The sequence below is a fragment of the Heteronotia binoei genome, chromosome 10 (genome assembly GCF_032191835.1).
Source record: "Heteronotia binoei isolate CCM8104 ecotype False Entrance Well chromosome 10, APGP_CSIRO_Hbin_v1, whole genome shotgun sequence".
In the NCBI taxonomy this organism is placed as follows: domain Eukaryota; kingdom Metazoa; phylum Chordata; class Lepidosauria; order Squamata; family Gekkonidae; genus Heteronotia; species Heteronotia binoei.
Window position 1 is genome coordinate 77,160,849 of NC_083232.1, and position 24,368 is coordinate 77,185,216.

The 24,368-nt window shown below is 40.6% G+C and overlaps 1 protein-coding gene across 1 annotated transcript in view; it reads left to right on the forward strand.

The window, feature by feature from the left end:
- The first annotated feature begins 221 nt into the window (after positions 1-221).
- Positions 222-24,368, forward strand: part of GOLGA4 (golgin A4) — a 64,297-nt gene continuing 40,150 nt past the window's right edge. Inside the window, exons 1-9 of the mRNA XM_060247605.1 lie at positions 222-604; positions 4,424-4,516; positions 13,735-13,797; positions 14,515-14,829; positions 16,169-16,216; positions 16,397-16,453; positions 20,000-20,098; positions 21,678-21,816; positions 23,488-23,672. Coding sequence (XP_060103588.1) covers positions 524-604; positions 4,424-4,516; positions 13,735-13,797; positions 14,515-14,829; positions 16,169-16,216; positions 16,397-16,453; positions 20,000-20,098; positions 21,678-21,816; positions 23,488-23,672 — 1,080 coding nt within the window. The 5' untranslated portion in view covers positions 222-523. The remainder of the gene's footprint in view (positions 605-4,423; positions 4,517-13,734; positions 13,798-14,514; positions 14,830-16,168; positions 16,217-16,396; positions 16,454-19,999; positions 20,099-21,677; positions 21,817-23,487; positions 23,673-24,368) is intronic.

A 24,368-nucleotide genomic window follows, 5' to 3' on the forward strand; every position in this document is an offset into this window, starting at 1 on the left:
ATTCAGAATGTAAGCTTTCGTGTGTTCTAAGCACACTTCATCAGACGAGGAATCAGGTAGATTGGCAGAAGGACACATTGCCCGAGCGTTTTCTTACTTTTTTCTTCCTGACTTACTAAACCAACCGAGAAATCCGGAAGAAGTTTGTTCCTTGCCCAGCACCGTAGCCGCTGCATGCTTTCCCCCACGGCCTCCACGTTGCCCGCGCATGCGCAGTAGTGCTGCGCGTTCACCTGCTGCTTGAGGGTGGGAGAACACCACGGAGGCCGCCGCCGCTGGGAAGGGGCGGGAAGCGGGGTCATTATTAGCAGCGAGCGACGTCAGAGGCCGACAGCCCCCCCTCCCCGGCCTCCCTTGCCTCGTTCTGAGGCGCCGCTAGAGAGGAAAAAGCGGAAAAGGCCTCAGCAGATTATCGGCCGGTCTCAGTCAGGCCCTCCGACAGAAAGGAGGAAAGACTCGCCCGCCCCGTCAGCAGCACCGCCACCACCACCATCGTCCGCCTTTCCCTCACGCCGCCGTCACCATGTTCAAGAAACTGAAGCAGAAGATCAGCGAGGAACAAACGTCGCCAGCGCCGCGGAGCCCCGGGGGTCGCCTCCCGCAGGTACGGCGGGGAACAGGAAGGAGCCCAGACCCCTTCCTCGGGGAGGAGGGAGAGAGGAAGGCAGGAAGAGCGCCGACAGGACCGAGGCGGCAGCGGTGGCTGGCTGGCTGGCTCTCTTATTTGTTTGAGGGTCCTGCGTGGTTCCTGACGTAAGGCGGTAAACATTTCCCGCCCCCTCGGCCTTGCTGGCGCTTTTGTGGTCTGAAGAAGGCCGAGGGGGAGGCGAGCGGTGGCAGGGCGAGCCTACGCGGACGTCGGCTCGGAAGATCGCTTAATAATGCAACATGATTCCAAATAGGGAGCCGTGTTGGCCTGCTGTCCGCCTGTCGCACCGTGAGAGACGCACGCAATTTGTTCCGGCAGTCTGGTTTGTGCTGCAGTCATGTTCTGCTAACCTTTAAAGTGCCTCAAGACTTCCGTGGTATTTTAATGCAGCTGAGTCTCTTTGGCTGCCATCGCACACACTAAATAATACGCTTTCAATCCGCTGTCACTGCACTTTCCAACTGGATTTTATTGTGTTGGAAAGTGGGTTGAAAGTGCATTATTCAGTGTGTGTGATCACAGCCTTTGGCAGGGTTCAAACTGGAGATTTGGCCTGACCTAGCCAAGTCTCCCATTCAGATTAAAATCACATGAGAACATGTGCCCTCCGAGCTGCACCCATTCTCACCCTGTCTCTAGAGGCCTCCTAGCTACATTAAAAAGCTTCCCAGTAGCATCCCCCGATTCGGATATAGGTCGCATAATTGCACAGGGATTCCCTCCCCACCCCTTTAGAGGAGCACTTGTGTGTTTCTCTGCTTGAGTACACATACAGGGGATTTTTTAAAAAGAACAGCCCTTTCTGCAGTGGGTCTGTGGTTGAGCTGCGCTAGCAGTGTGAATAGCCAACCACGGACCGCTGCTGGGATCCTGTCCCTTCAGCGGCTGCTGTCTGATAGCCTGGAAATGGACCAAACTCAAGCAGGTTTTTTCCCTATGGGATAATATCGTGTCAGTTTCACAATGTGAAACAAGCCTTTCTCTCACACATGCACCCACTCCCACACACCCAAAACAGTCTTATGCATACCAGAATTAAACTTTGTTGGTCTTAAAGGTACCACTGGACTCAGACTTCGTTCTGTTTTTCCGGTGTATGCGTGGGGCTGCTAACCACCAGGCGGGGCTGAAATTACAACTGATTTCTAAACAACAGATAAATTCTCCTGGTCTGGAGGGTGTACTCTTTGGCATTGTAACCTGCTGAGGTCCCTCCTTTCGTCATGCCCTGCTCTCTCCAGGTTCCTTTTCCCAAATCTCCAGGAACATGCAATTGGCAATCATCTTAATGTTTGCTTGGAAGTAAGGTTCTCTAACCCCACGTCATTGCAGTGTATAAGGTGTCACCAGTCTTAGTACACAGTTACTATCAGAAAGTAACTCACACCAAGCACGCCCTGTTGAGGTTTCCTTCTGAGTTCCCGCAGAAGGAAAAACCAGCTTGTGTCACAAGTTACACCTGTTTCTTATGGTAACAATGGTGCGTTAACTTCTGAGCCACTCCGGTGTGTAAAAAGCATTTGGTTCAACTCAAAGTAATTAAAGGAAGACATCAAGCCTGCAGAAGATTCCTGTTTTGAGATAGCCTCTGGTAAGAGGTAGGAGCAATGAAAGTTGAAAGAAGGGGGAGGGAATGGCCATAGTTTACACTGGGATTGGCAAGGGTGGAACAGGAACTGCAGCACATTATAACTGTAGTGTATATTTGATCTTTAGCTTTTTAATTGCTCATGGATTAGGCTCAAAGTTCATAAAAGAGTAGGTGTTATTTGTGTTATATTATCTGCTTTCTTGATGGTTTGGCAGAGTTTGGGTCCCAACTACACTTTACAGATCTGTGACTGGTGCTTCTGTTGTGATTTTATTTTCTGGTTATCCTTAAGTAGCTGTACGGGGAAGCAGCAACTTGATTTAGAATCATGCAGTGCTTGGCAAGAAAATTCATCCTTGCTCCTTGTATCTCTTCACAGTTTGGAACTGTTCCCCTTGCAGTTAGCCTCACTAGATTAAGAAGACAGGCAAAGAGGTCTACTTGGAGCCTCAAGGGGACTTATTTCAATGAGGAAAAAGGTGTGGAGGAGAGAGATCCTTCTTTTGCCCCGCACTGGTGGCTCAAATCTGAATTGCCCGTTCCTCACAGTTTTTTGGACTCAGGAGATGTGGACACAGATTTCTAATATAACATGTCATTTGACCCACAGGGGCTTGTTGGTGCAAGGAAATAAATATGCATGTTCTTAGAATGAACCTAGATAAAAGACTGTCTTCAGTGTGAATCTATATCTGCTAATAGTACAGTGAATTAGGAGTAGTGTTCGCTAAATGTCTGTTTCAAGGAAGTTTAATTGCAAACTTAACCAGCAGTATTTGTTAGTTTGTTTTTCTGATAGATTTAGCCAAATTGCTAATGTACCCATATTTGACTGTCTTAACTTTTTGTATACTACCTGTAGATTTTTTTTAATACTACCACTAGATCAGTGTATTCCAAATGCAGTAGAAAAGAGTCCAGTAGTGCCTTAAAAAAAACAAAATTTGTGGGGGAGTATGAGCTTTTGTGAGTTACTGCTCTCTTCAGAATTACTCCCTAGTTCATGTATCCCTAATGCACTTGTTGATAGTTAGCATCGTGCATTTGTGTGTGCTCATGACATTTATAAAGGTGTATGAAGTCACTTCAGCAAAGCTGAATTGAAATGTTTATTAATTGACTTCAGGTAGGGAAAAGTAAGCTTGCAGCTAAAGACAACAGAACTTTTAAAATTTAACTTAAATTGAGTTCATCCACTGTGATGTGAAAACAGTTAACTTGTATGTCCTCATCCAGTGAAAACATAAATATGGAAAAGTTTAGCTTCTGGGAAAATTGGGTGATTTTCATCAGGAAAAGTTAGCCATACGATAGCTCATTCACATTTAAAATTCTCCATATTATTTATAAGAATATGCATGGTTTTTGAGTCATGAAATCTGTGCATGTAAAACTATCCTGAGTAAAATAGAGATATATTTATGTTTATATTATTTTAAGGTAATATGCTTTATATTTCCACATAAGTGGCAAAGTAGGGAGGCTATACCAGTGTATGGGATTGGTAATGTAATCCATAACTAAGGTCCCCAACTAGCTGGAAGTGCATCTTTTAGCTCCCTTGCAAGGTTATTAATACTTGGATGATGTCTCTTGTCTCAAAGTCAGTGAATCAATTAGATTCTTCCATGTTTTTGCAAATGCAAAGTATAAAAATAATAGTACTTGAATGAATTTAGTATGCATGATCTCTAAATGTTATCACATGCTGCTTTGTCATAGATTGGCATTGATGCAACCTGAGAAGTTATGTTGCCTCCTGAAGTGATACAGCAGATGCTGCCCAAATACATGTTACACTAGCTGGAGGACCAGCTTGTTAGTTAGACTGCAATGCAAATTTGTTTACCATGAAATAATAGTCATTTGAAATATTTAAAAGAAAAATGTTCACCAATGGATTCCTTGACCACAGAAGCAACATTTCATGTATTCTTGTATATGATGTGGAAAAACTGTTATACTACCCTTCCTCCTAAAGTGTATAGTTTTAAGTTGATCACCTTATTGAAATCTGTGCTTTCTAAGATGTCAATTGAAACTGATGGACTATAACCATCTAAAAACAGACTTTGTTTACCTTCTTGTACTCCAAACTGAATAAAATTTCTAACTCTGAATATAATAGTGTTGTTTGCATATAGTAACTGTACTTGTTTCAGCATTGTTACTTTTTGTTGCAGGACTCAGCTACACCTTCAACACCAGTTACAAGGAGCAGAACATCTTCACTTGTGGAGCAAAATGAAGAAAGCACTTTAACACCAAACAAAGAGGTGGGTTAAAAACCAACTCATGCACAAGTATAGGAAGGGGTACCCCAAAATAATGAGAGAAGGAATAACTAACAATGATACACAGCATTGAGAACTTATGAAAACTGCATGTTAATTATAGTATGTACCAAAAAAATAGTATTGTCACACATGTTAAAAAAATTCATAAACAATGCAAGAAGATTGACTCCTAAAATCTTAATGAAAAGTTTACTGTAATACAAAATTTTCAGTCCTGATGTGTGTTCCTTCAGCAATATTCAAGATAAGGAGTTCTTCTGGTGGCGGGGTGGGGGAGGAGAAGGGTGCGTAGTTTAATATTAAACTGTGGTTCCTTTAAAAAAATGACATTTTCTCAAATAGCTATAGTATGAGGGAGAATTCTATTAAATATTCATGTTGGCTAGATTCAGTTCACCTGGGGTGGTGGTGTTGGATTTCCTGAGACTAGACAGTGCTCCTGATTTGATCCAGTTTTCTTTGTAACTGAGAGTTTGGATCAGATATCTCCCCTTCAGCTGCAGGCTGGGGCAGTGGGCTTTAAAAAAATCATTTGCCTTTTGAGCATGTGTGTAAGCACTTATGCTTCAAAGTCCTGGCAGAATGGTGGTAGCTGGTGGTCAATGGGACGACTGGAGGAGACTGCTAGGGGAAGTGTTTTTCAGATTGTGTGTTTGAAAAGTCAGTGTGTTAAACATTTCAAAGCCAGGGGGAGAGAACAGAGAAGCCTTATTCTGTGTGTTGCTGGCGTTTTTATTTAAAAGCTTGGAGCAAAGCTGTAGTCACAGGCATCGTCCTCAAACTGCCTCCCCCTCTCTGAAAAAAAAATTGGCTGTTTTCAAGTAACCCCTTTTCCACACCGTGTGCCACAAAGCACAGAAAAAAGCTGAAATACACAGGGTTCTTTCTTTGGAAGTTGAAGACACAGTTTTGAGAAACTCCTGTGTGTGTGTGTGTGTGTGTGAAAGAGAGACTGAGGCAGAGAAACAAAGACAGTGACAGAGAGAGATGTGTGTATATGCAGTTATGCGCACATTGCTAACTAGTAAAAAAATAGATCCAGGTGGGCAGTCTTGTTGGTCTGAAGCAATAGAACAAAGATGGAGTCTAGTGGCACCTTTGGGCTACAGAGTTTTATTAAGAGTTTTATTAAGAGTCTGAGCTTTCGTGTGTCAAGCACACTTCCTCAGACAGAATGGAGCAGAGTCTTGATAGCCATATAACTAAGCATTATTCTTTTAATCTGTTAAAAGCATCTTCATTATTCTGTATGCTAATTTAGTACCCACCCTCTCTATGTAAGATTCTGTTCCTGTTTCGTTATATCTGAGGAAGTGTATTTGGCACATGAAAGCTCACACTTTGAATGAACTTTTTTGATCTTAAAGGTGCCACCAGGCTCCAACTTTGTTCTGATGTAAAAACTTGTTTTAGTTAAATATTAACTGGACAAGTTTTTCCAGATATTTGCAGCTGTTCTTTTAGATGGCTGTTTCTTTCATCTTGTATCGTGACACAAATCAATGAAGCATTGTCAATGTAATCATAATTGTTATGATCAATAGGCTTTCTGTATTGTAATGCATATCATAAAGACTAAAGCAGTTGGTATGCTTCTGCAGTAATTACCAATCTGCTGTAGGGAATCAGAGTTTTTCCTGCAGGTATTTATTTTTTATTGCTGAGTCAGCAGTTTTATTGGTTTGTGAATGGATGTACATTGATTGTAGCCATATGCTATACTTCCCCCCCCCCCTCAAAAAAAAGTTTCCTTCTGCTGTGATTTGAAACGGAGTGAAATTATTTTGGATTAGATCTTCATTTGGAAGTGTCACTTCTGAGTATCCTGCTAGAAGCTTGGAGTGTGCACGTATATGTGCATATAGTTTACTTTCAGAAGCGTGAGGGTTCCTGGTTGTAGGATCATTCTCTTAGAGTCATAGAGTTGGAAGGGAACTCCAGGGTCATGTAGAACAGGCCCCTCACAATGCAGGAAACTCACAAATACCTTCCTACACATACACGCAGTGACGTCTGCTCCATGACCAAAAGATGGCAAAAACCTCCCAAACCCTCCAGGATCCCTGGCCAAACTGGCCTGGAGAAAAAATGCTGCCTTACCTCAAAGTGGTGAACCGCATTCCCTGGGGATGTAAGAAAGGACCACAAGAACTAAGCACTGATGCAACTCCTCCTGCACTCCTTCTCATGATCTGCCTAAGTTCACAGAATCAGCATTGCTGTCAGATGGTCATCTAGCCTCTGTTTAAAAACCTCCAAAGAAGGAGAGCCCACCACCTCCCAAGGGAGCCTGTTCCACTGAGTAACTGCTCTAACTGTCAGGAAGTTCTTCCTAATGTTTAGTCAGAAACTCTTCTGATTTAATTTTAACCCGTTGGGTTTTGTCCAACCTTCTGGGGCCATAGAAAACAACTCCATACCATTCTCTAATGACAGCCCTTCGAGATGGTGATCATGTCCCCTCTCAGTCATCTCAATCATACCCAGCTCCTTCAGCCTTTCCTCTTTGGACTTTTACGCAGTTACTTTTGAATGAGTGGGTCATTAGTGGCACGTGCAAAAAAAGATAGAGGTTTTTGCTAGTAACATTTCATCAGTTGCCCTACTTTATCAGCTTTGTGGATCAGATGTCCCCCTGATAGTATCACTAGATTTAACTGCATGCACGTTTCAATTAAGATTATATTAATTTGAAAGACAATGCATTGCCAGTTTTTCTGTAACCCGCATTTCTTCTTAACAGATTATGCTTTTTAGAGAATAATGCACATCAAAAAATAGCATCAGATGTGCCTGCAGTAGGGTTACATAGAATTTGATAGTGAAACTGATAGAGGTAGTGTGGCATTGTGTCAGATTAGGGTCTGAGAGTTCAAATCCCCACTCGGAAACTTGCTGGGTGACCTTGAGCAAGTCTCACACTTTCAGCCTCCCTGACCTCATGGGGCTGTTGTGAGGATAAAACAGAAGAGAGGATAAAAATTTAAGTTGCTTTGGGTTCCCACTGGGGGGAAAGGTGATGCTGGTAAGGAAATCCTTAACAGATATTTTTGTATTAACTTTTTTTTAACTGTATAGTATTTTTTGTATTTTTCTTAACTGTAAGAACTATATTTGTTGGTAACTTTAAATGTAATTCTAGAGGCCAGTGTATTATGTTCATAGTATTTTGATCTCAGTCTGAAGTATTTAATATGTAGTTAGTCTCTACAGATTAGCTATTCTGTTGATTGATATGAAAATGAGAAGCAATCTCACCCCTTGGCTTGCTTTTGCCCTATGCCCTTGGGTTTAAACTTATCCTTTTATTGTTCATTATATGGTATTATTGTGAAATTTCATGCCGTCTTTATGAACATTCACAGTACAGTGGCTAGTGTCAGATTAGTACTGAAAAATTCCAGACTCAGATCCCCACTTGACCATGAAACTGTCTGGGTGACCTTATCTGATATATTTTATTTCAGCCTAGTTTACCTCATGATGTCTTGAGGATAAAATGGGGAGGGAAAGCCACATACCCTGCCCTGAATTTCTTGGAAGAAAGACAGGATAATAATAATAATAATAATGGTTTCACAGTGTTACAGTCTTGCTGTATAAAAATAAGAGGTGAATTTGATTACTGGGAACTATGACTATGGACACATGTGTTTTGATCTCATGCTAAACCAGTGTTTAGAAATGTGTATTTGCAGCATAGTTCTCATTGCATTGCTATGGTAGTATTAATATTTTGGCTGAGATCCTGAGGGTTGCATTAGATTGTTAACCCTTTTCCCTCTCAAAACAGTAGGGTTAGTTAATGAAGTTCAGGGAACACATATGTCACCCCAGAAGAACAGCATAATGAATGTCAGCTGACTACCCTCTTTTTCTTTGATAACATGTAATGGGCCTCTCCATCAATAATTATTATCTTCAGCAAGATTAGTTCCATAGCTGCATATGTTGTACATATTGTCACATGCTGATCTGTATGTAACGTATATTGTGTGTGGTTAAGAGGCTTAAGGCAAGATTCTGATTCTTCTATCATAATTCTTGTATCATAAACAAGATCCCTAAAGTATCTGAATAGTTCTACATGTATTTGTAAGTAAAATGACAATATACAATAGTATATATATGCACACAAAACTTGAATATGATCATTTTCAGTTTTTTAGCTCTCATATCTATGCATATACATGCCAGGGCTTGTTTGTCTGTTCTAATCAACCTTGAATGTGTTTTTTATATGCGTTTTACTTGGGAGTGTTACATTCTTTTACTGCTGTCATTAAGCATTATGCAGAAACTTGGTTGATGAGGAAAAACTTTGCAACATGCTTTTGTGCCCCACCCCCTTTACGTCATTACTTTGTTTTTATTTTTCATCTTCTTGCTTTTTTGCACTGAGTGACACAGCTGCTAGCTGGGATGATAGCAGAGCCTGCTTTTCTTTCTGAGTATACTGTCTTTGCTTTGGATCCCACCAAACGACCTAAACCAAAGAGTCAGAGTGTGGTGAGTCTCCCATCCCATCCCTCACAGTAGTGACTTTGGCTGGAACAAGAGGATATTGTAATTCTAGAAGGCAAAACCAGTGTTGCTTTTGGTTTATGGGCTCACAAAAGCATACTAAGTGACCTGTTGCTAACACTGCTCTAAAAAGCTCAGTCATATTATTGGTTAATTTGTGGCTGGATAATTGGATAACATGAGCTTAACATTAAAAATTAACCTTGCTTTAGTTACATCATTCACAATATGTACTGTATTTTGTTACTGAAAAGCAGCCCTCCCTTTTTGATAATAGATCTATTCCTTAAAAAGGACTTAGACAAAGATTTTTTGTATACATGATTGTTAAGGAGCAGTTGTTTTTTAGCTCCCTTGTGAAAAGTAGAGTTATGGTCAGAGTTTTAAAAATGAGGTCAGAAAGCTTTGTTGCTGATCCAAAGATTCATTTTTGAGTTCTTCCCTAGTTTGTTCCCACAATACAATAGTGGCTTTTGTGCTTTAGATAAATTGCATTGCTGGATGTCTGGTAGTAAAAATTTTCCTTGAGACTTGATCACTCTCGTAATTCTTATATCAGCATATTCAGTTGGTGCCCCCATCAGATGGGAAGCAGTTGAGGTCAAAGTTAAGATGTAAAACCAAGGTGGTATGGTGGTCAGAGCCTTACTTACCAGCTCCTGGTCTGGGAGTTCTTCTTTGGTATCAGCTGCCATCATCAAGAGAATTTCTTTGGTTACTGTCTATAATTCTGGCTTCCTTTAAGACCAAAAGTCAGCCAGTCAGTCTGTCTCTCTTTTTGTGAATGGGAAAAGGAGGCTTATGGAGGCTTGTGGCTGTTTTTCTTCCTCTCCAAACACATACTTTTCCTTCTTAGTATTATGTGTATTTTCTTGGTGGCTGCTGTTCTTCAGCACCAGCACACTCTGGGCAGCTGAAATCACAGTAGCATGAGGCAAAATGTGAGTGAGTTTTTTCCAAGCAGTTTTCATAGACCATCCCAAAAATCCTGAATGTAATTTAAATAACTTACCATAAATTCTAGAAAGCACAGATACCTGGGAATGCTCAACAGATAAGCAGAAATAAGGCAGAGCACTTTCAAAAGAATCAGAGATAAATTACTAACTAATCTTTACTCACAGCCTCTATTTTCTCCTTCCTGAGAATGTGTCCAAGATGGAGCATCTGGAACAACCTGTCAGGGGCTGTCCTTGATATCAAAATATTTCACACAATTGCTACCCAAGTTAATAGGTTTCTGGACTTTCCTGCATCCTGAAAGTTCCTCCCTAGAGCTGTCCAGATTTTAAAGTTTGAATTAAAGGAGTTTTGCCTGCTAAAGGGTAAACTAGTAATCAGGGCTTTTTTTTGAGAAGGAACACACAGGAATGCTGTTGCGGTTGGCTTGGCATCAGGGGTGTGTGGCCTAGTATGCAAGTGAGTTCCTGCTGGGTTTTTCCTACAAAAAAAGCCCTGCCAGCAGCAATCCATCAGCACTTTGACAGCTTAACTGACATTGTTAAATTGAGACTGGGATACAGTTCCTTTTACCAGCTCAATCAATCATCAGATAACTGTTCATCCCTTCCCAGAATGTAATTTTAGGATTTAATTGCCCCATTCTATTCTAAAACCACATTTATCCTTTCCTAAACATATGCAGTTCTTACTTTCCTGTCAACCCTAAACACATTTTGCCCAGGTTGTGAGGCAGGACCAGATTAATTATCAGTTAATATATATATATATATTCTCGTGGGAGAGAATCGCTCTCCTTGTGACTCCAGACCCCACTACCCATCTGCAGCAACATCGCTATCTGGGAGCTGCTTGGAACCCAGAGTGGCTCCTGGTGTCCTCTACTGCTGTGGTTGGCCCCCGAGGCTCTCCTGGAGTCCTTCACTGTGCAGCCTGGCTCATAGGGGCTCCCAGAGCACTCCACCATGACAGCCAGATAGGGAGCAGCTTCCAGAGTGCTCTGCCATGGTGGCCAGGTCCAGATTTCACATCTGTGGCAGTGGCGGCCACCAGCTCAGCTAGTAAGTAGGGAGTTTAACACCCCCCCCCCCAGTGTATTTTTAAAAACTGTTCATGTTACCCAGGACATAGTCCTGCCAGTTGTTTTCGCCCTCTCCCACTTTGAAGAAAGAACAAACCCTGCACATCTTATATGTTCATAGGTCACTGCTTTTTTATTTAGACCATTACTGCATCCTTGTGGAAAGACAACTGCCTGCTGGCTGCTTTACTGGATCCTGCAAAGGCAGTATCTTCCCAAACCATCTTATGTTGGATTTTCTAGGCGATCCAGTTGGCATACTTTGCCTCCAAAGTTGACTGCTCACTCCATCTCAGAGCTCACTCAGCCAAATCTCAGTCTTCCTCTGCAACATACCTTGGCAATGTCCCCTTGGACAGCATCCGCAAAGGCAGCTACCTGGTCTTCCCTGTTGACTTTCATCAAGTACTATGCAGTCAGCATTGATTCCAGGCAGGATATAGCTGTGGGAAAAGCAGTTCTTCAGTTCTTATTTTGTTGAGGATCCCACGCTCACCTCCTACTGCTAAGTGAGCTTGCTATTTTCCCCATGTGAGACTGCCCAGAAGCCACAAGATGAAAGCAAGGTTGCACTTACCTGTAATTGTTCATTGAGTGGTCTTCTGTGCAGGCACACATCCCTTCCTCCTTTCCAAACTGTGATCCTCATGCTCTGGAGTCTTTCCAGGAAGGGACTGAAGGAAGGAACTCTTGGTCTGCTCCATCACCTTTTGACTGGGTAGAAAGGAGCTGACCCATGAGGAGAAGGGGCTGAGGACTTTGGACTTTCTGGAGAGCTTTAAAAGAGATCTCCTTGCAGGCCTTGGCAAGTGAGGTGCCATGTATGCCTGCACAGAAGACCAGTCAATGAGCAACAGTTACAGGTAAGTGCAACCTTGTTTTCCATTCCTCTTAGGTGCCTCTTTCTCCAGAGGATAGCTGCACCAGAGTAGGATGGAACCTTTAGGATCCTGTTCAGTGTATGAGACATTTCTGTGTGACATGTTTTATGTTTATAGAAGAGAAGGCAATTACAGGTTTTTAAAAAATAAAAGGCAATTCTAATGGAATCATTATTCAAGCTTGAAGGAAATAATGAAAAGACGTTTGAATTGTTCACCTCAATACTGAGTTAAATAGTTAAAGTAGTTAAAATTGGATATTTTCCTTTCAGTCAAAACCATACCATGAGCAAGTGTCTGCACTGATTTTGAGTAGTTATTATAAACAGCATTTGTTTTGGTTGTTCATTTACTTTTCAGGCCATAAATACAATACCCTTAATTTATGGGCATAGCATGTTAAATAAGTGATATACCTCATGTATTATGGTATTGTATGATTTGTTACTTTATTGTTTATGTAGTAAATAACCATCTTCATATATAAGAAATCTGAGATAATATTTGTGAAACAAGTTTGGACTTCACTCGAGAATGCCCAAATTGATTATTTGACTTTGTAGAATTGTTTCACCCTGTATGCTGAAAATAATTTTGAAATTGCAAAGTTGAACAGTGGAAGTGCTAAATTTCAAAGGCAGCTTTTAGTAATAATGTATGTGGTAGAGTAGGGGTGGCCAAACTGCAGCTTGGGAGCCACATGTGGTTCATTCACACATATTGTGATGGGGAGGGATGGTGGCTCAGTGGTAGAGCATCTGCTTGGGAAGCAGAAGGTCCCAGGTTCAATCCCTGGCATCTCCAAAAAAGGGTCCAGGCAAATAGGTGTGAAAAACCTCAGCTTGAGACCCTGGAGAGCCGCTGCCAGTCTGAGAAGACAATACTGACTTTGATGGACCAAGGGTCTGATTCAGTATAAGGCTGCTTCATATGTTCATTGTGTGGCTCTTGAAGTCCCCGCTGCCCCTTTGGCTGGCTTGAAGAAGGCATTTGTCTCTTTTAATCACTTCTCCAAACCAAGCCAGCTGGCAGCTTGGAAAATGCATTTAAAGGCAAAGTTGTGTTCTTTCCGCCTTTTTCTCCTTCCCCCTCCCCATCTATTTTCCTTCCTTCCCTCCTTCCCTTTCTCAAACATCTGGCATTCATGTCTTTCCACTCTCAGACATCTGACTTCTATTCTCTGTGGCTCTTACATCAAGCAAGTATGGCCACCCCTGTGGTAGAGCAATATAATTGCTTACAACCAGGCAGTATGTATTTGTTCCTTTCTAGTTGTTTTCTACAGTTCTGTGTTTGGAGGAACTCTAACTTCTCTTTTCTGAAGCAATGTTCCATATAGGATTATTGACTCTTCTGCTCACTAAAAAGAATGGAGATAGAGAACCAGAGCTTTGATTACCAGTTAATTTTTAAGAAACTTCTTAAGCAATTGTATGTGTGAAAGCTCAACATATTTGAAGAAGCCAAGAGCATCTTATTGTATTATACTTATTATGCTAATTCATGTAAAAAGAGCTGCTTTGTAGTTTTGTATATTACAGGGCACTGAGTCAGCATTCGCCTTAACATGCTTGTGTCAGTTTGCATGAGGACATCTTAATAAGTATTTGGAAAAGTAACAGTACTAATAATTAACTAAAAACAGATTAAAGGAGTTATCGTTGGGGTTGCTTTATACAATTATAAGTCATCTTTTTAGAGAGTTATATTCTTGTTTTATTACTGATATTTTTCTTTTCCCCCCACTCCAGACTGTATCTAAGCACACAGTTCCCAGCCCTAACAATAGTGAAAATGAACAGACTTCTGTCCAGGTATATAACAGCTGTTCTTTTTTGTACTAAATTTAGTAACTTAGCTCCAACATTTATGGTTGCGTTGTTTCATTATAACAGAGGTTACCAAATGCTTTTATGCTTGAGTGCAATAAAGTCTAAAGATTAAGATAGTTCTTATTTATTAGTAAGACATATGATATTTGTTAATGTTTCTGTTAGGTTTAATATCTTAGAAAGTTCTAAAAACTCAAGACTAACTGTGTTCTTTACTGTGGCAATATATTTTATTAGTTTAAAAGATTAAAACGTAAGAAGAGCCTTGTCACTTGTTAAGCCCTATAGCTGTAAAATTTCATTCTTTTTTGTTGTCTGATACTCAAGATTAGGATTATTGTCCTTTTTATCCCTATTATTAATTATCAATTGGCGTTACAATTCGATATGTCTGTATTGTTTTATCTTGACATATGGGCAGACTGTATGCTCATTCCTTTCTGTAAGCCTTTATGCCATTAAAGGTTATTGGATTGGAAAGTAGAGCCTCCTGAATTAGATTAGTGGTCTATTTAGCCCAGATTAGAATTTATTAATATATTAATAGAGTATCTGCATGTTATAAATTGGGTGGTATATTATTTATTTACAGAAGTAAACTATTATAGTGGAACTTTTGTATATGCTAGTATATATTTTTAGCTGTGTCATATGTTTCTTCATCATGCTTTAGAAAATAATTGCTTTGTGTATTTACAGCCCAGCGATGTCCAGTCTTTTGCACAAAAACTTCAGCTTCGGGTTCCTTCGATGGAATCGTTGTTTCGAAGTCCATTAAAAGACTCTCTGTTTCGCTCCCCTTCTAAAGAGTCTTTGGTGCGGACTTCTTCAAGAGATTCATTGAACAAACTCGACTTTGATTCTCCAGGGCCCACATTTGATCCACCATCTGATGTTGAAAGTGAAGCAGAAGAATTGCCAGGAAATGTAGACAGCTTGCCCAAGGAGCAGTTGTTGCAACGATTGCGTAGGATGGAACGCAGTTTGGGCAGCTATAGAGGAAAATACTCAGAGGTAGAAAAACATACATTTTAACCACTGCATAGCAGTTAATGTATACAGTTCCTTGTTAGGGTGTAAAATGTATATTTTTATGCATCACTATTTAAAAGCCAGTCCCCTGAGTTTTAGCCCTCTGTAGGGCATTGATCCTCAGTATGAAGCTCACAGGCATTGTTGCACCTGCCAGCTTGTTTCCTGGTGCTTGCTTGCTTCTTAGGTATTTGGAACAAAACCCACATGGAACAAAAGCCCAGTGAGCTCCTGGTTGCTTTCTACTGGCTGAGTGTCTAACAAAGATCTGAGCTCCTCCCAGGCAGGTACATCACAGCGATGTTCTCTCTGCTTGGGTACTGGCATAGATTTTGTTATATCTCTGGACTTGGCAAACTGTTCCAGTAGCTGTTTCAGCGGCTTCCCCTCTTTAGAAACTGAAACCAAACAGGTTTTGTAAAGCAAAAGGCTGATCCTAGCTTTCCTCTGCCTCCTTTCAGAAGAGCCCTGAAGTCTTGAGCACCCATTTGGAAGCAATGCCTTTTATCACAGGAAGATGCATGGCTCTGAAAGTCACAATGTTGTGTGCCCTGCTCTCTTTGTAATTGGCCATGTCCCTATGACAGGTATTTTGTGATTGGCCCTACCACCAGGGTAACCATTCTGTGGTGGCACGTGGTACCCATGCCTACAGACTGAACAAAGTTGGGGATCCTTGCTCTAGTTATCTGAAAAATGGGACAATGCAGGTTCAAACTGAGACTATCCACCAAGGCTAGAAATCCTCTATGGGATCCGGCTGTACATCTACCGCTAATGTCCTTCACTGTTAAAATTACCGTTAATTGTGTTTGCCACAGATCTATTAAAAGGCATATATGCCATGTACAACAACTTGTGAAATCTATGCTTGATTTGTTACTACCTTGTGGAAGGTTTTCAGTTTTGTAAATTGTTCTGTTCTAATTATATCAGTGTATCATACAGTACTAATAATAGTAACAGCCAAGTCAAAGGGTGGCAAATAACATAATAAGGAGCAGGTGTGGTGGGCTTAACTGTATTTCTATTATGGTCTTTCCTTGTTACTTAAAGGAGAGTGGGGAGTCCTTGCCCTTCAACCTCTTGCTTTTTCCTCTTCTCCATCCTTTCTCCTCCAGCTGTCATCCCTCCCTTCCCCAGAATTCCACGGACTCCATAACAACTAGCAATCTTCTATCACTTTTCCTTCTTCCCTGAGTTCCTTTTCTGAATAAAGTTCAGTGCCCAAGTTAACTAAATTACTTGACTAAATGAGATTTTTTAGGAACCAGTTTTGATTGAGTTGGTCTTAATTGCCTTTTATGTTTATGATTTCCAGCTGGTCACTGCCTATCAAAATGTGCAAAGAGAAAAGAAAAAGTTGCAGGTAAATAAGAAAAAACCCCCAATCATTACCTAGGAATTTTTTAAGTCCATGTTTTTGCTTTGGATAGAAAAATGCATATTATTGCCCAATACTTCCACATGGTGTCACAACAGAAACCTCTCATTCAAACAACAGTTACATTTTTAATGCTTCAGAATTTGTTCTGCTTTTTGGTTTCAGGGAATATTGAGCCAGAGTCAAGATAAAGCACTTCGCAGAATTGGAGAACTACGGGAGGTAACCCTTAAATGCATTTGTACATTAAATTTCCTGACAGAAATCTGAGAATTCATACTCCGACTATTAATGTTATTGTTTCTAATAACAAATACTAAAATTCCCTGTCACTGTCTTCTATAAAATATTTATGCCCACTTCTATATTCTTACCTACAATAATTCCTCTGACCTGAGATGATGCTAGAACCTATCCTCCATATAGCACCCAACACAAGTTCTACAGAAATTAAATATGCAACAGGTGGACCTTCAACGGTTCAATAGAGATGGGAAAACTTACACCCTCCCTGCAGATCTCTGTCATTTTTGTAAAGGTAGATCATAGTTTTTTTTTGTGGCTGGATGTTCCTTGAACTTGACTCTATGTACTTAAATCCAGTGATTTCCAAAGGATTAATTGTTTGTAAGTGGTGCAGGGTTTGTAGCATTACTTTCTGTGTATATTATTATTGGTGGAATCCTAATCAGGACTATTTAGAATGCTACTCAGGCCAGTTCAGTGGGGCTTACTCCCAGGAAGGTGCACTGATTCTGTTTGATAAATGTGAGTTAATAGTAGTACTAATTTATTACCCCAAATGGCTCTACCTTTCCACTGTCATGTTGATTCAGTTGTTAAGGTTTGATATTCCTGTAGTGACTTATAAATCCTTGTCCTTCAACCTCTTCACATGTGATAAGACTCACACTAAGTTTCTGCATGGCTAATAAACTTCACACAGATGCTTATGGATTTGTTTGCCAGTATTTTCTAAAAAGCAAAATCATTTACGTAGATAGTTGTCACTCCTTTTTTTTAGGAAGTGGAATCTTTGTGGAGATTTCTGGACATTCTACTGTCTGGCAGTCATTTTTGGTTAAGCATATATTTTTAAATTCCCACTATTATTTTAGATATCAAGCCTAATTCAGGAAGGACATACTTACAGATAAAAACTTACAGGTTTTTAATGTACTTTTAAAGAAAACAGTTCATAATATCTTTCCTTATCTTCAGCTTTCAAGGCCAGGTTGCACAGGAAGAAGCTAGATCTTAGTTTTGTTCATCTGATTAATTTTCAGGACACTGTATTCTGTGTCAGGTTGGACACTGTATTCTGTGTCAGGTTATTAACCAGTCATTAAAAAATGTGGACTGGTGTACTCATGCTTTCAGTAGTGCTACTTTTAATGGCACTGAGATAAGCATGGTTTCCTGATAACTGCTGCCTCCTTTTAAAAAAACCTAGCCCCAGAGTATGCTATCTTGGGTATGGCAATGTAGCAAACTGAGCTTCTGCAGGAGTGTGGAAATACTCTTGGACAACCCAGTATTTTCTATTGCAAGTTTTCTGTTTTTTAAATCTGCATTAGGTCTAAAGATACACTATCTTCTGGGAACCTCAATGCAACATTCTATTTAAATGTATTTTTAAAAAACTTGGTAATCAAATGTATGTATTAGCCATTTTGATAGCTTTTCCTTGGAGCTAAACATCACTCTGCAGGATTTTTCCTTTACAGTTTTCTGCCTCCCCACGACTTTGGGTTTGCTAGCAGGAATTATCAGTGGCTGAGGAACAAAGTAAACTGATAGAGACATTAAGGTAGCCAGCTCTGAGGTAGGAAACACCTGGAGATTTTATGGGTGGAGCCTGGGGAGGGTGGGGTTTGGGGAGGGACATCTGCAGGGTATGATGCTGTAGAGTCCACCTTCCAGAGCAGCCATGTTCTCCAGGGGAACTGATTTCTGTGCTCTGGATATTAGTTGTAATAGTGGGATATCTCGAGGTGCTATCTGGATATTGGCAACTGTATAGGGAACATGGTTAATTTTTCAGAGGAAGAAGAAAAATGTTTATTTAAAAAGAAGACACGATCCCAGGTAAATCTTAACAGATAACAAAGATGTATGTGGTCTCAGATTTTGAATAGTACAGTCCCTCCCTCTGGGAGCAGTGAACTTCGATAAGAAGGGTCATTACATAATATAGTGTTGTGCTGCAATGTAGTTACATCCTAGACCCAGGAATCTCTGGTGAAATACTGTAATAGGTTTTTACATTCAGTCACCCAGACAGAGGACCTGGATCAAAGATCCTGATACCTATACAGTGGCATTAATCCACAGTTCTGTTAAATTAACCCTTCAATAGCACCTCACCCTTCTGCCAACTTCGAACTGCTCAGCCACTAACTGACTAAAATGCCCAACTGCCAATTCTTAACCCTGTTCCTGTTATCTGAGTCAGAGTTCTGAGGTAAATCTCTGTGTTCTACTGCTCATAGGTGCTTTCGTTGGGAACTTAAAACTTTTAGTTCTTTAACTGCTGTGAGATGGGAAATTTTCCCCCAGAATGTTCCAGTGCTTTATTTTTCCATGAAAAATGATTTTTCAATGTAAATGTAGTTTCTTTAACTGTCAGGTATGTTGCGCTGCAGATCAGTTACATTAGATGGGCTAAATGTGGGGAATGAAGCATGGACAAATTGAGTAAGCCAAGTAACGCTCTTTTTTATACATGCCAATGTGCCTGATTCTTATTCCTTTACAGCAGGGGTGGCCAATGGTAGCTCTCCGGATGTTTTTTGCCTACAACTCCCATCAGCCCCAGCCAGCATGGCCAATGGCTGGGGCTGATGGGAGTTGTAGGCAAAAAAACATCTGGAGAGCTACCGTTGGCCACCCCTGCTATACAGCATTGTTGTGTTTCTGTGTAGGAATGTCTAGGGGCTATTGCTCAAGCTCTGCCCTGCTGTGAGCTACCCATCAACATAGTGCTGGAATGGTTACCACCTTCCCGCCTCTACACTTGTGGAGAATCTGGCAGAAGCTTAGCAGGTATTTAAATGAATATCTGCCAATATAGAATGATGAACTCTTTCCTTGTTAGGGTGTCTGGAATGTGAATGGCTGATGGTGGATCCTAGAACTGAGACCTGTAATGGGAGGAGAGCATGGGCTGATGAAAAGGGTAGGATCATGACTTTACTTTAAGAAGAGAATGGACCTAGACAAGAGTGGAGAGGAAGAGGGAATACCTGTTGTAGTGAAAGCAGTGGGTCTTCTAGTAAGAAGTGAGATGACGGGGGATGCACAAGTGTCTTTTAAAGCCGTTCTCCTCACTGTGCACAAATTTACTCCTGATTGGAGCAATCTTTTTTTTTTAAAGGTGCATCTGTGTTTTCTGTTTCAAATAACACTGATTGTACTGTTATATATATTTAAATTATTTCATTTATTTAAAACATTTTATGCTGTCTTTCCACCTAATTAGGGCCCCACAAGGTGGCAAACATAAAAACATTTAAACAATTAAAATACAATTATATGCAACAAAAATAAATTAGTACTACTATTGATGCTACAATTAACTCATTTTTCAAACAGAATCAGTGCGCTTTCCTGAGAGTAAGCCCCACTGAACTGGCTTGAGTAGCATTCTAAGTAGACCTGCAAAATTCAACTAGGAACACACTAGAAGGGGGCTAATAACCAGTTTTTATTATTTATTTGTTGGTTTGTTTAGTAGAAACTTTTACAAAAGTTTGTGTGGTTTCTTAGGAACTCCAAATGGATCAACAGGCCAAGAAACATCTTCAGGAAGAGTTTGATGCATCATTAGAAGAAAAAGACCAACTCATCAGCGTCCTGCAGACTCAGGCAAGAGAGATGTTCCCAGAGCAGCACAAACAAACAATTCTTATTGGTCTTTCCTTTGTAGACAGATTATATAGTTGTTTAATTGATGGCTCTGGGTGTTTTGCCCTTTGCTTTTTTCTTTCTTTTTCTTTTGGGAGTTGGCTGGTAATATCAGCACTTTATTGCTTACAAAGTTAACCTGCTTCTTAAAACACATGGGGTGCAGCCAGACGTACCATTAGTGGCGACACAGCTCCGTCCCGCTGACGGATTAAATGTGTTCATTCAGACATCCACATCTGGCAATCGAGCATCATCCAGGGTCATTCCGACTTGCTGCGGATCAGTGCCGTATTAATTTGACAGCGCAGAAAGTCCGGCCCTTTTTCAAATCAGCGGCACAAAATTGGCTTTTTCCTGTTTGGACAGCTCACGCGCGATACTACCCCTTGGAATGTTTACCGCTCCTTCCACCTTTAAAAAAAAAAAAAAAGTCCCAGCAGACATGCGCATTGCCAGATCATCTGGGAATCTGAGGTGACGCTTCTGCTTCTCCAATCAACACAGGATCGGAGGGTGGGGGGAAACGTTATCCCACTCTTCAGAACAGGAAAAAAAAAACTTTTTTCAATGTGGAGGATTTCCAGATATCATTGTCACTGCCAATTTCTAGGAAATTAATTCCTGGCAGTTTCCTGGTTTGAATCAGCAATGTTAATTCTGGAAATTTCCCCCCTTCCCCCCTGCCTCTGAAGCATTGTTTGACTTCCCACCTCCAAACAGTAGGGCGCATGTTCAATGGACCCCCCCTCCCAGAAATCAACATCTGATCACGCATGCTCCAAGAAAAGAGCGTGATAGTTTTGGATGTGTGATCGCTCAACAACAGAATGAGTCGCATTCTTGGATGCTCGTCTGAACAGCCCTGCATCGAATCAATATTCAGCTGTTCAAATTTGAGCGCTACACATACACTTTTAATGTGAGGTGTGGCCGCACCCCCAGATACATCCAGAGGGCCCCTTTAGCTGTATGCATTGGCTTCCATGTACATACTGGGGCTTCTCAATTTTATGGCCATGATAGCAGCTGTTTGTGCTTCTCCAGAGACTATTGTGATATCTCTTTTGAAAATTAGCATCATGTTAGAAAGAATAGAGGGCTAACGTCAGAAGAAAAGTAGATTTAGAAGCCCCAGTACATTGAGCTGGCACTATTTCAAGTACAGTTAGTTTCAGCGGAATGCTCATTCAAGAAAGTGACTTTCATGTAGGAAGAGTATCATATGCCTAAGGTTTAAAAACCACATCGACATTGAGCATTCCCTTGGCATTAAAATATTAACCTGTCTGTGTTAGATGACCAAAGATGCTGGGGTTTGTCCTATATTTACAAGCCTGATTCTACAGTCCAAGTCCAGGTTTCACTTTAGAGTCATATAAACAAGAGTATTGGTTTGTGAATTGTTCAGAATGAAAACTGAAGTTTCTAAAATTGCTTTCCATTTTTGAGATGAAAGTCTGAGGTAAAAATATAAATGTATAGCAATATCTGAGTAGATAAAGTTTACCTTGTGCTAATAAAACTGATGCTTATGCAGGTATCATTGCTGAAACAACGACTCCAGAATGGTCAAATAAGTATTGAACTTCCTGAGCCAAATGTTCAGACGCAACAACAAGTTCAGAGCCCAACAAAAGATATGGATACAGTAAATGCCCTGCAACCAGGGAGTCTTGGTAGGTTCATGCCTTGTCTGTCTGACATTTCAAATTAAGTATTTTTAATAAAGAGTTAAAAGGCTTGCATTTTATCATTGTAATGTTAAGAAATATTTATATAAACCATCTACTTGGATGGTTTTAACTTTCCTTTTGCCAGTGTCGCTGGTACAGAACAAGTTAGACAAGTTGTATTAGTAAATTAAGGAATATTTAATTGTGGAATAGTCTTGATTGGAATTCTGAATAAAATGGAAGAATTTGTTGCATCTGCTGAAATGAGAAGAAATAGGTATAGTGCTGAAATAATTAGCTATTACATTATTGTATTTATTATAAAACGTAACAGAGTTGTGTATATTATAAAATAGTTATCTTTAAAAAAAGGTAATGGTAGTCCCCTGTGCAAGCACCAGTCGTTTCTGACTCTGGGTGACGTCAGATCACGACGTTTTCACGACAGACTTCTTTATGGGGTGGTTTGCCATTGCCTTCGCCAGTCATCTACACTTTCCCCCCAGCAAGCTGGGTACTCATTTTACTGACCTCGGAAGGATGGAAGGCTGAGTCAACCTTCAGCTGGCTACCTGAACCCAGCTTCCACTGGGATCGAACTCAGGTTGTTAGCAAAGAGCTCAGACTGCAGTACTGCAGCTTTACCACTCTGTGCCAGTGGGGCTCTTCTAGTTATCTACTCTTACCCTATATGCAAGGAATTATGAGTACTTTCATTAGGTTATATTTTTGTGAGGAATTTATAGCTGTAATTCCTGCAATTCATGCATTTCATATTTTCTTATTAACTAGAGCTTTCAGTTAAGCACTCCTCAGTATAGAATAGGGGTGGCCAAACTTGCTTAACATACAAGCCACACAGAATAAATATCAGATGTTTGGGAACTGCAAGGTAGGTAGGAAGGAAGGAAGGCAGGCAAATAGATGGGGGGAGGGAGGGAGAAGTGAAAAGAAAGCAACTTTGAATGCATTTTCCAAGCTGCTGACTGGCTTGGCTTGGAGAAGTGATTTAAAGAGACAAATGCCTTCTCCAAACTGGCCAACAAGGTGATGGGAGCTTTGAGAGCCAGACAATATGTGTGAAAGAGCCACATGTAGCTCCTGAACTGCAGTGTGGCTACCCTAGTATAGAATATTCCACCTGTAATATGCAAAGGAAATATCTCTAAAGGCCAGGAAAAGATTTTCAAGCCTACTTTCCAAATCAAGTAAAGGTTTGCATTAAAATTTTAAAAAATGTTCTTCTAAAATCTATGGTATTTTAAATCTGTGGTATATACAACAGCTCTATTTAGAACTAATTGTAGAAAACTTTGGTATTGAAGTATGTACTAGTTCTGTTATTTGTTGCAGCCCGCATATAATCAGTGCTACTCTACAATTCCTTCCAGGTCAATAGTCTGGCAGTTGTTTGGGTGATAATGTATGGCTGCTGAGCATATGACCCAGGCCTTAGTGCTACAGAGCTTATTAAATAGAAGGGTATTTGTGATTGTGCAGACAATAAAGGCCAAATGTACAGTCTCCATACGGAAGCACCCATTTGTACAATAAGTACCACCCCTACCCCCCCCCCCCCCCGAGCTTTTCTGGTGGCAAACCCATGCACTCCTTTGCACAATGTGCAGGCTGTCTGATATTTGAGCAATGCCTTTGTTTCTGGGATTTTTACAGGTGGTGATGGGGATTCTAAAACACTAGAAAATCTAACTCAGAGAGTAAAACGTCAAGAGAATCTGCTCCATCGATGTAAAGAAACAATTCGAATGCACAAAGAGCACTCAGCACAGCTAACCAATGAGAAAGAAGCGCTGCAGGAGCAACTTGACGAGAGACTTCAGGAGCTAGAGAAAATAAAGGTAGGGGGGAAGTTGCTCTTGTTTCCATTAGTTGTTGCAGCTATAGTTGTCAGGAAAATATGTGTTAGTGTGCTTTGCAAACTATTTCTGAATTCTGCTATCGTTTATGTAATTAGAGATCATTTTGGTTACTGTGTTGTATTATTGTTGCCTCATAGATGTATATGTTCTCCAAAGCTCTAATGCTGTCACGGGCTTACTTGACTTCTGTAATTTTTAATTTGTTTTGTTTTGTTAAATGGTATTGTGAAGGATGGTGGGCAAGACTAGACTCCTCAGCTGATCCCCTCTGACTTTTGTACAACTTTATTTGTACTGCATCTAGTGAGTTTTGCTCTCATACAGTTTAGGGGGAGAACTGCTGTCCTGGTTTCAGTTGAAAGAATATCATGTTTTACAGTAGTAATTTTTTTTAAAAAAACAGCTGCTATAATTACCAGTGAAGTGAGCTTAGCAGTATATTCCATCCAATTGCATTTGCTATCATTCAGCTATCTGTAACAACCTCACTCTGGAGGTGTATTTATTTATTTATTTTACAAAATACATATCCCACCTTTCTGCTCTCAGAAGGCCACCAAGGTAGCTGCACTATCTCTCAGAGAGGTTACCATGGGTCAGCTGAAGGGCCTGCCCTAGAACCCTTTACCTTCCTCTAATTCCATCAGGCTCCAAGTTGCTAACTCTGGGCTGGAA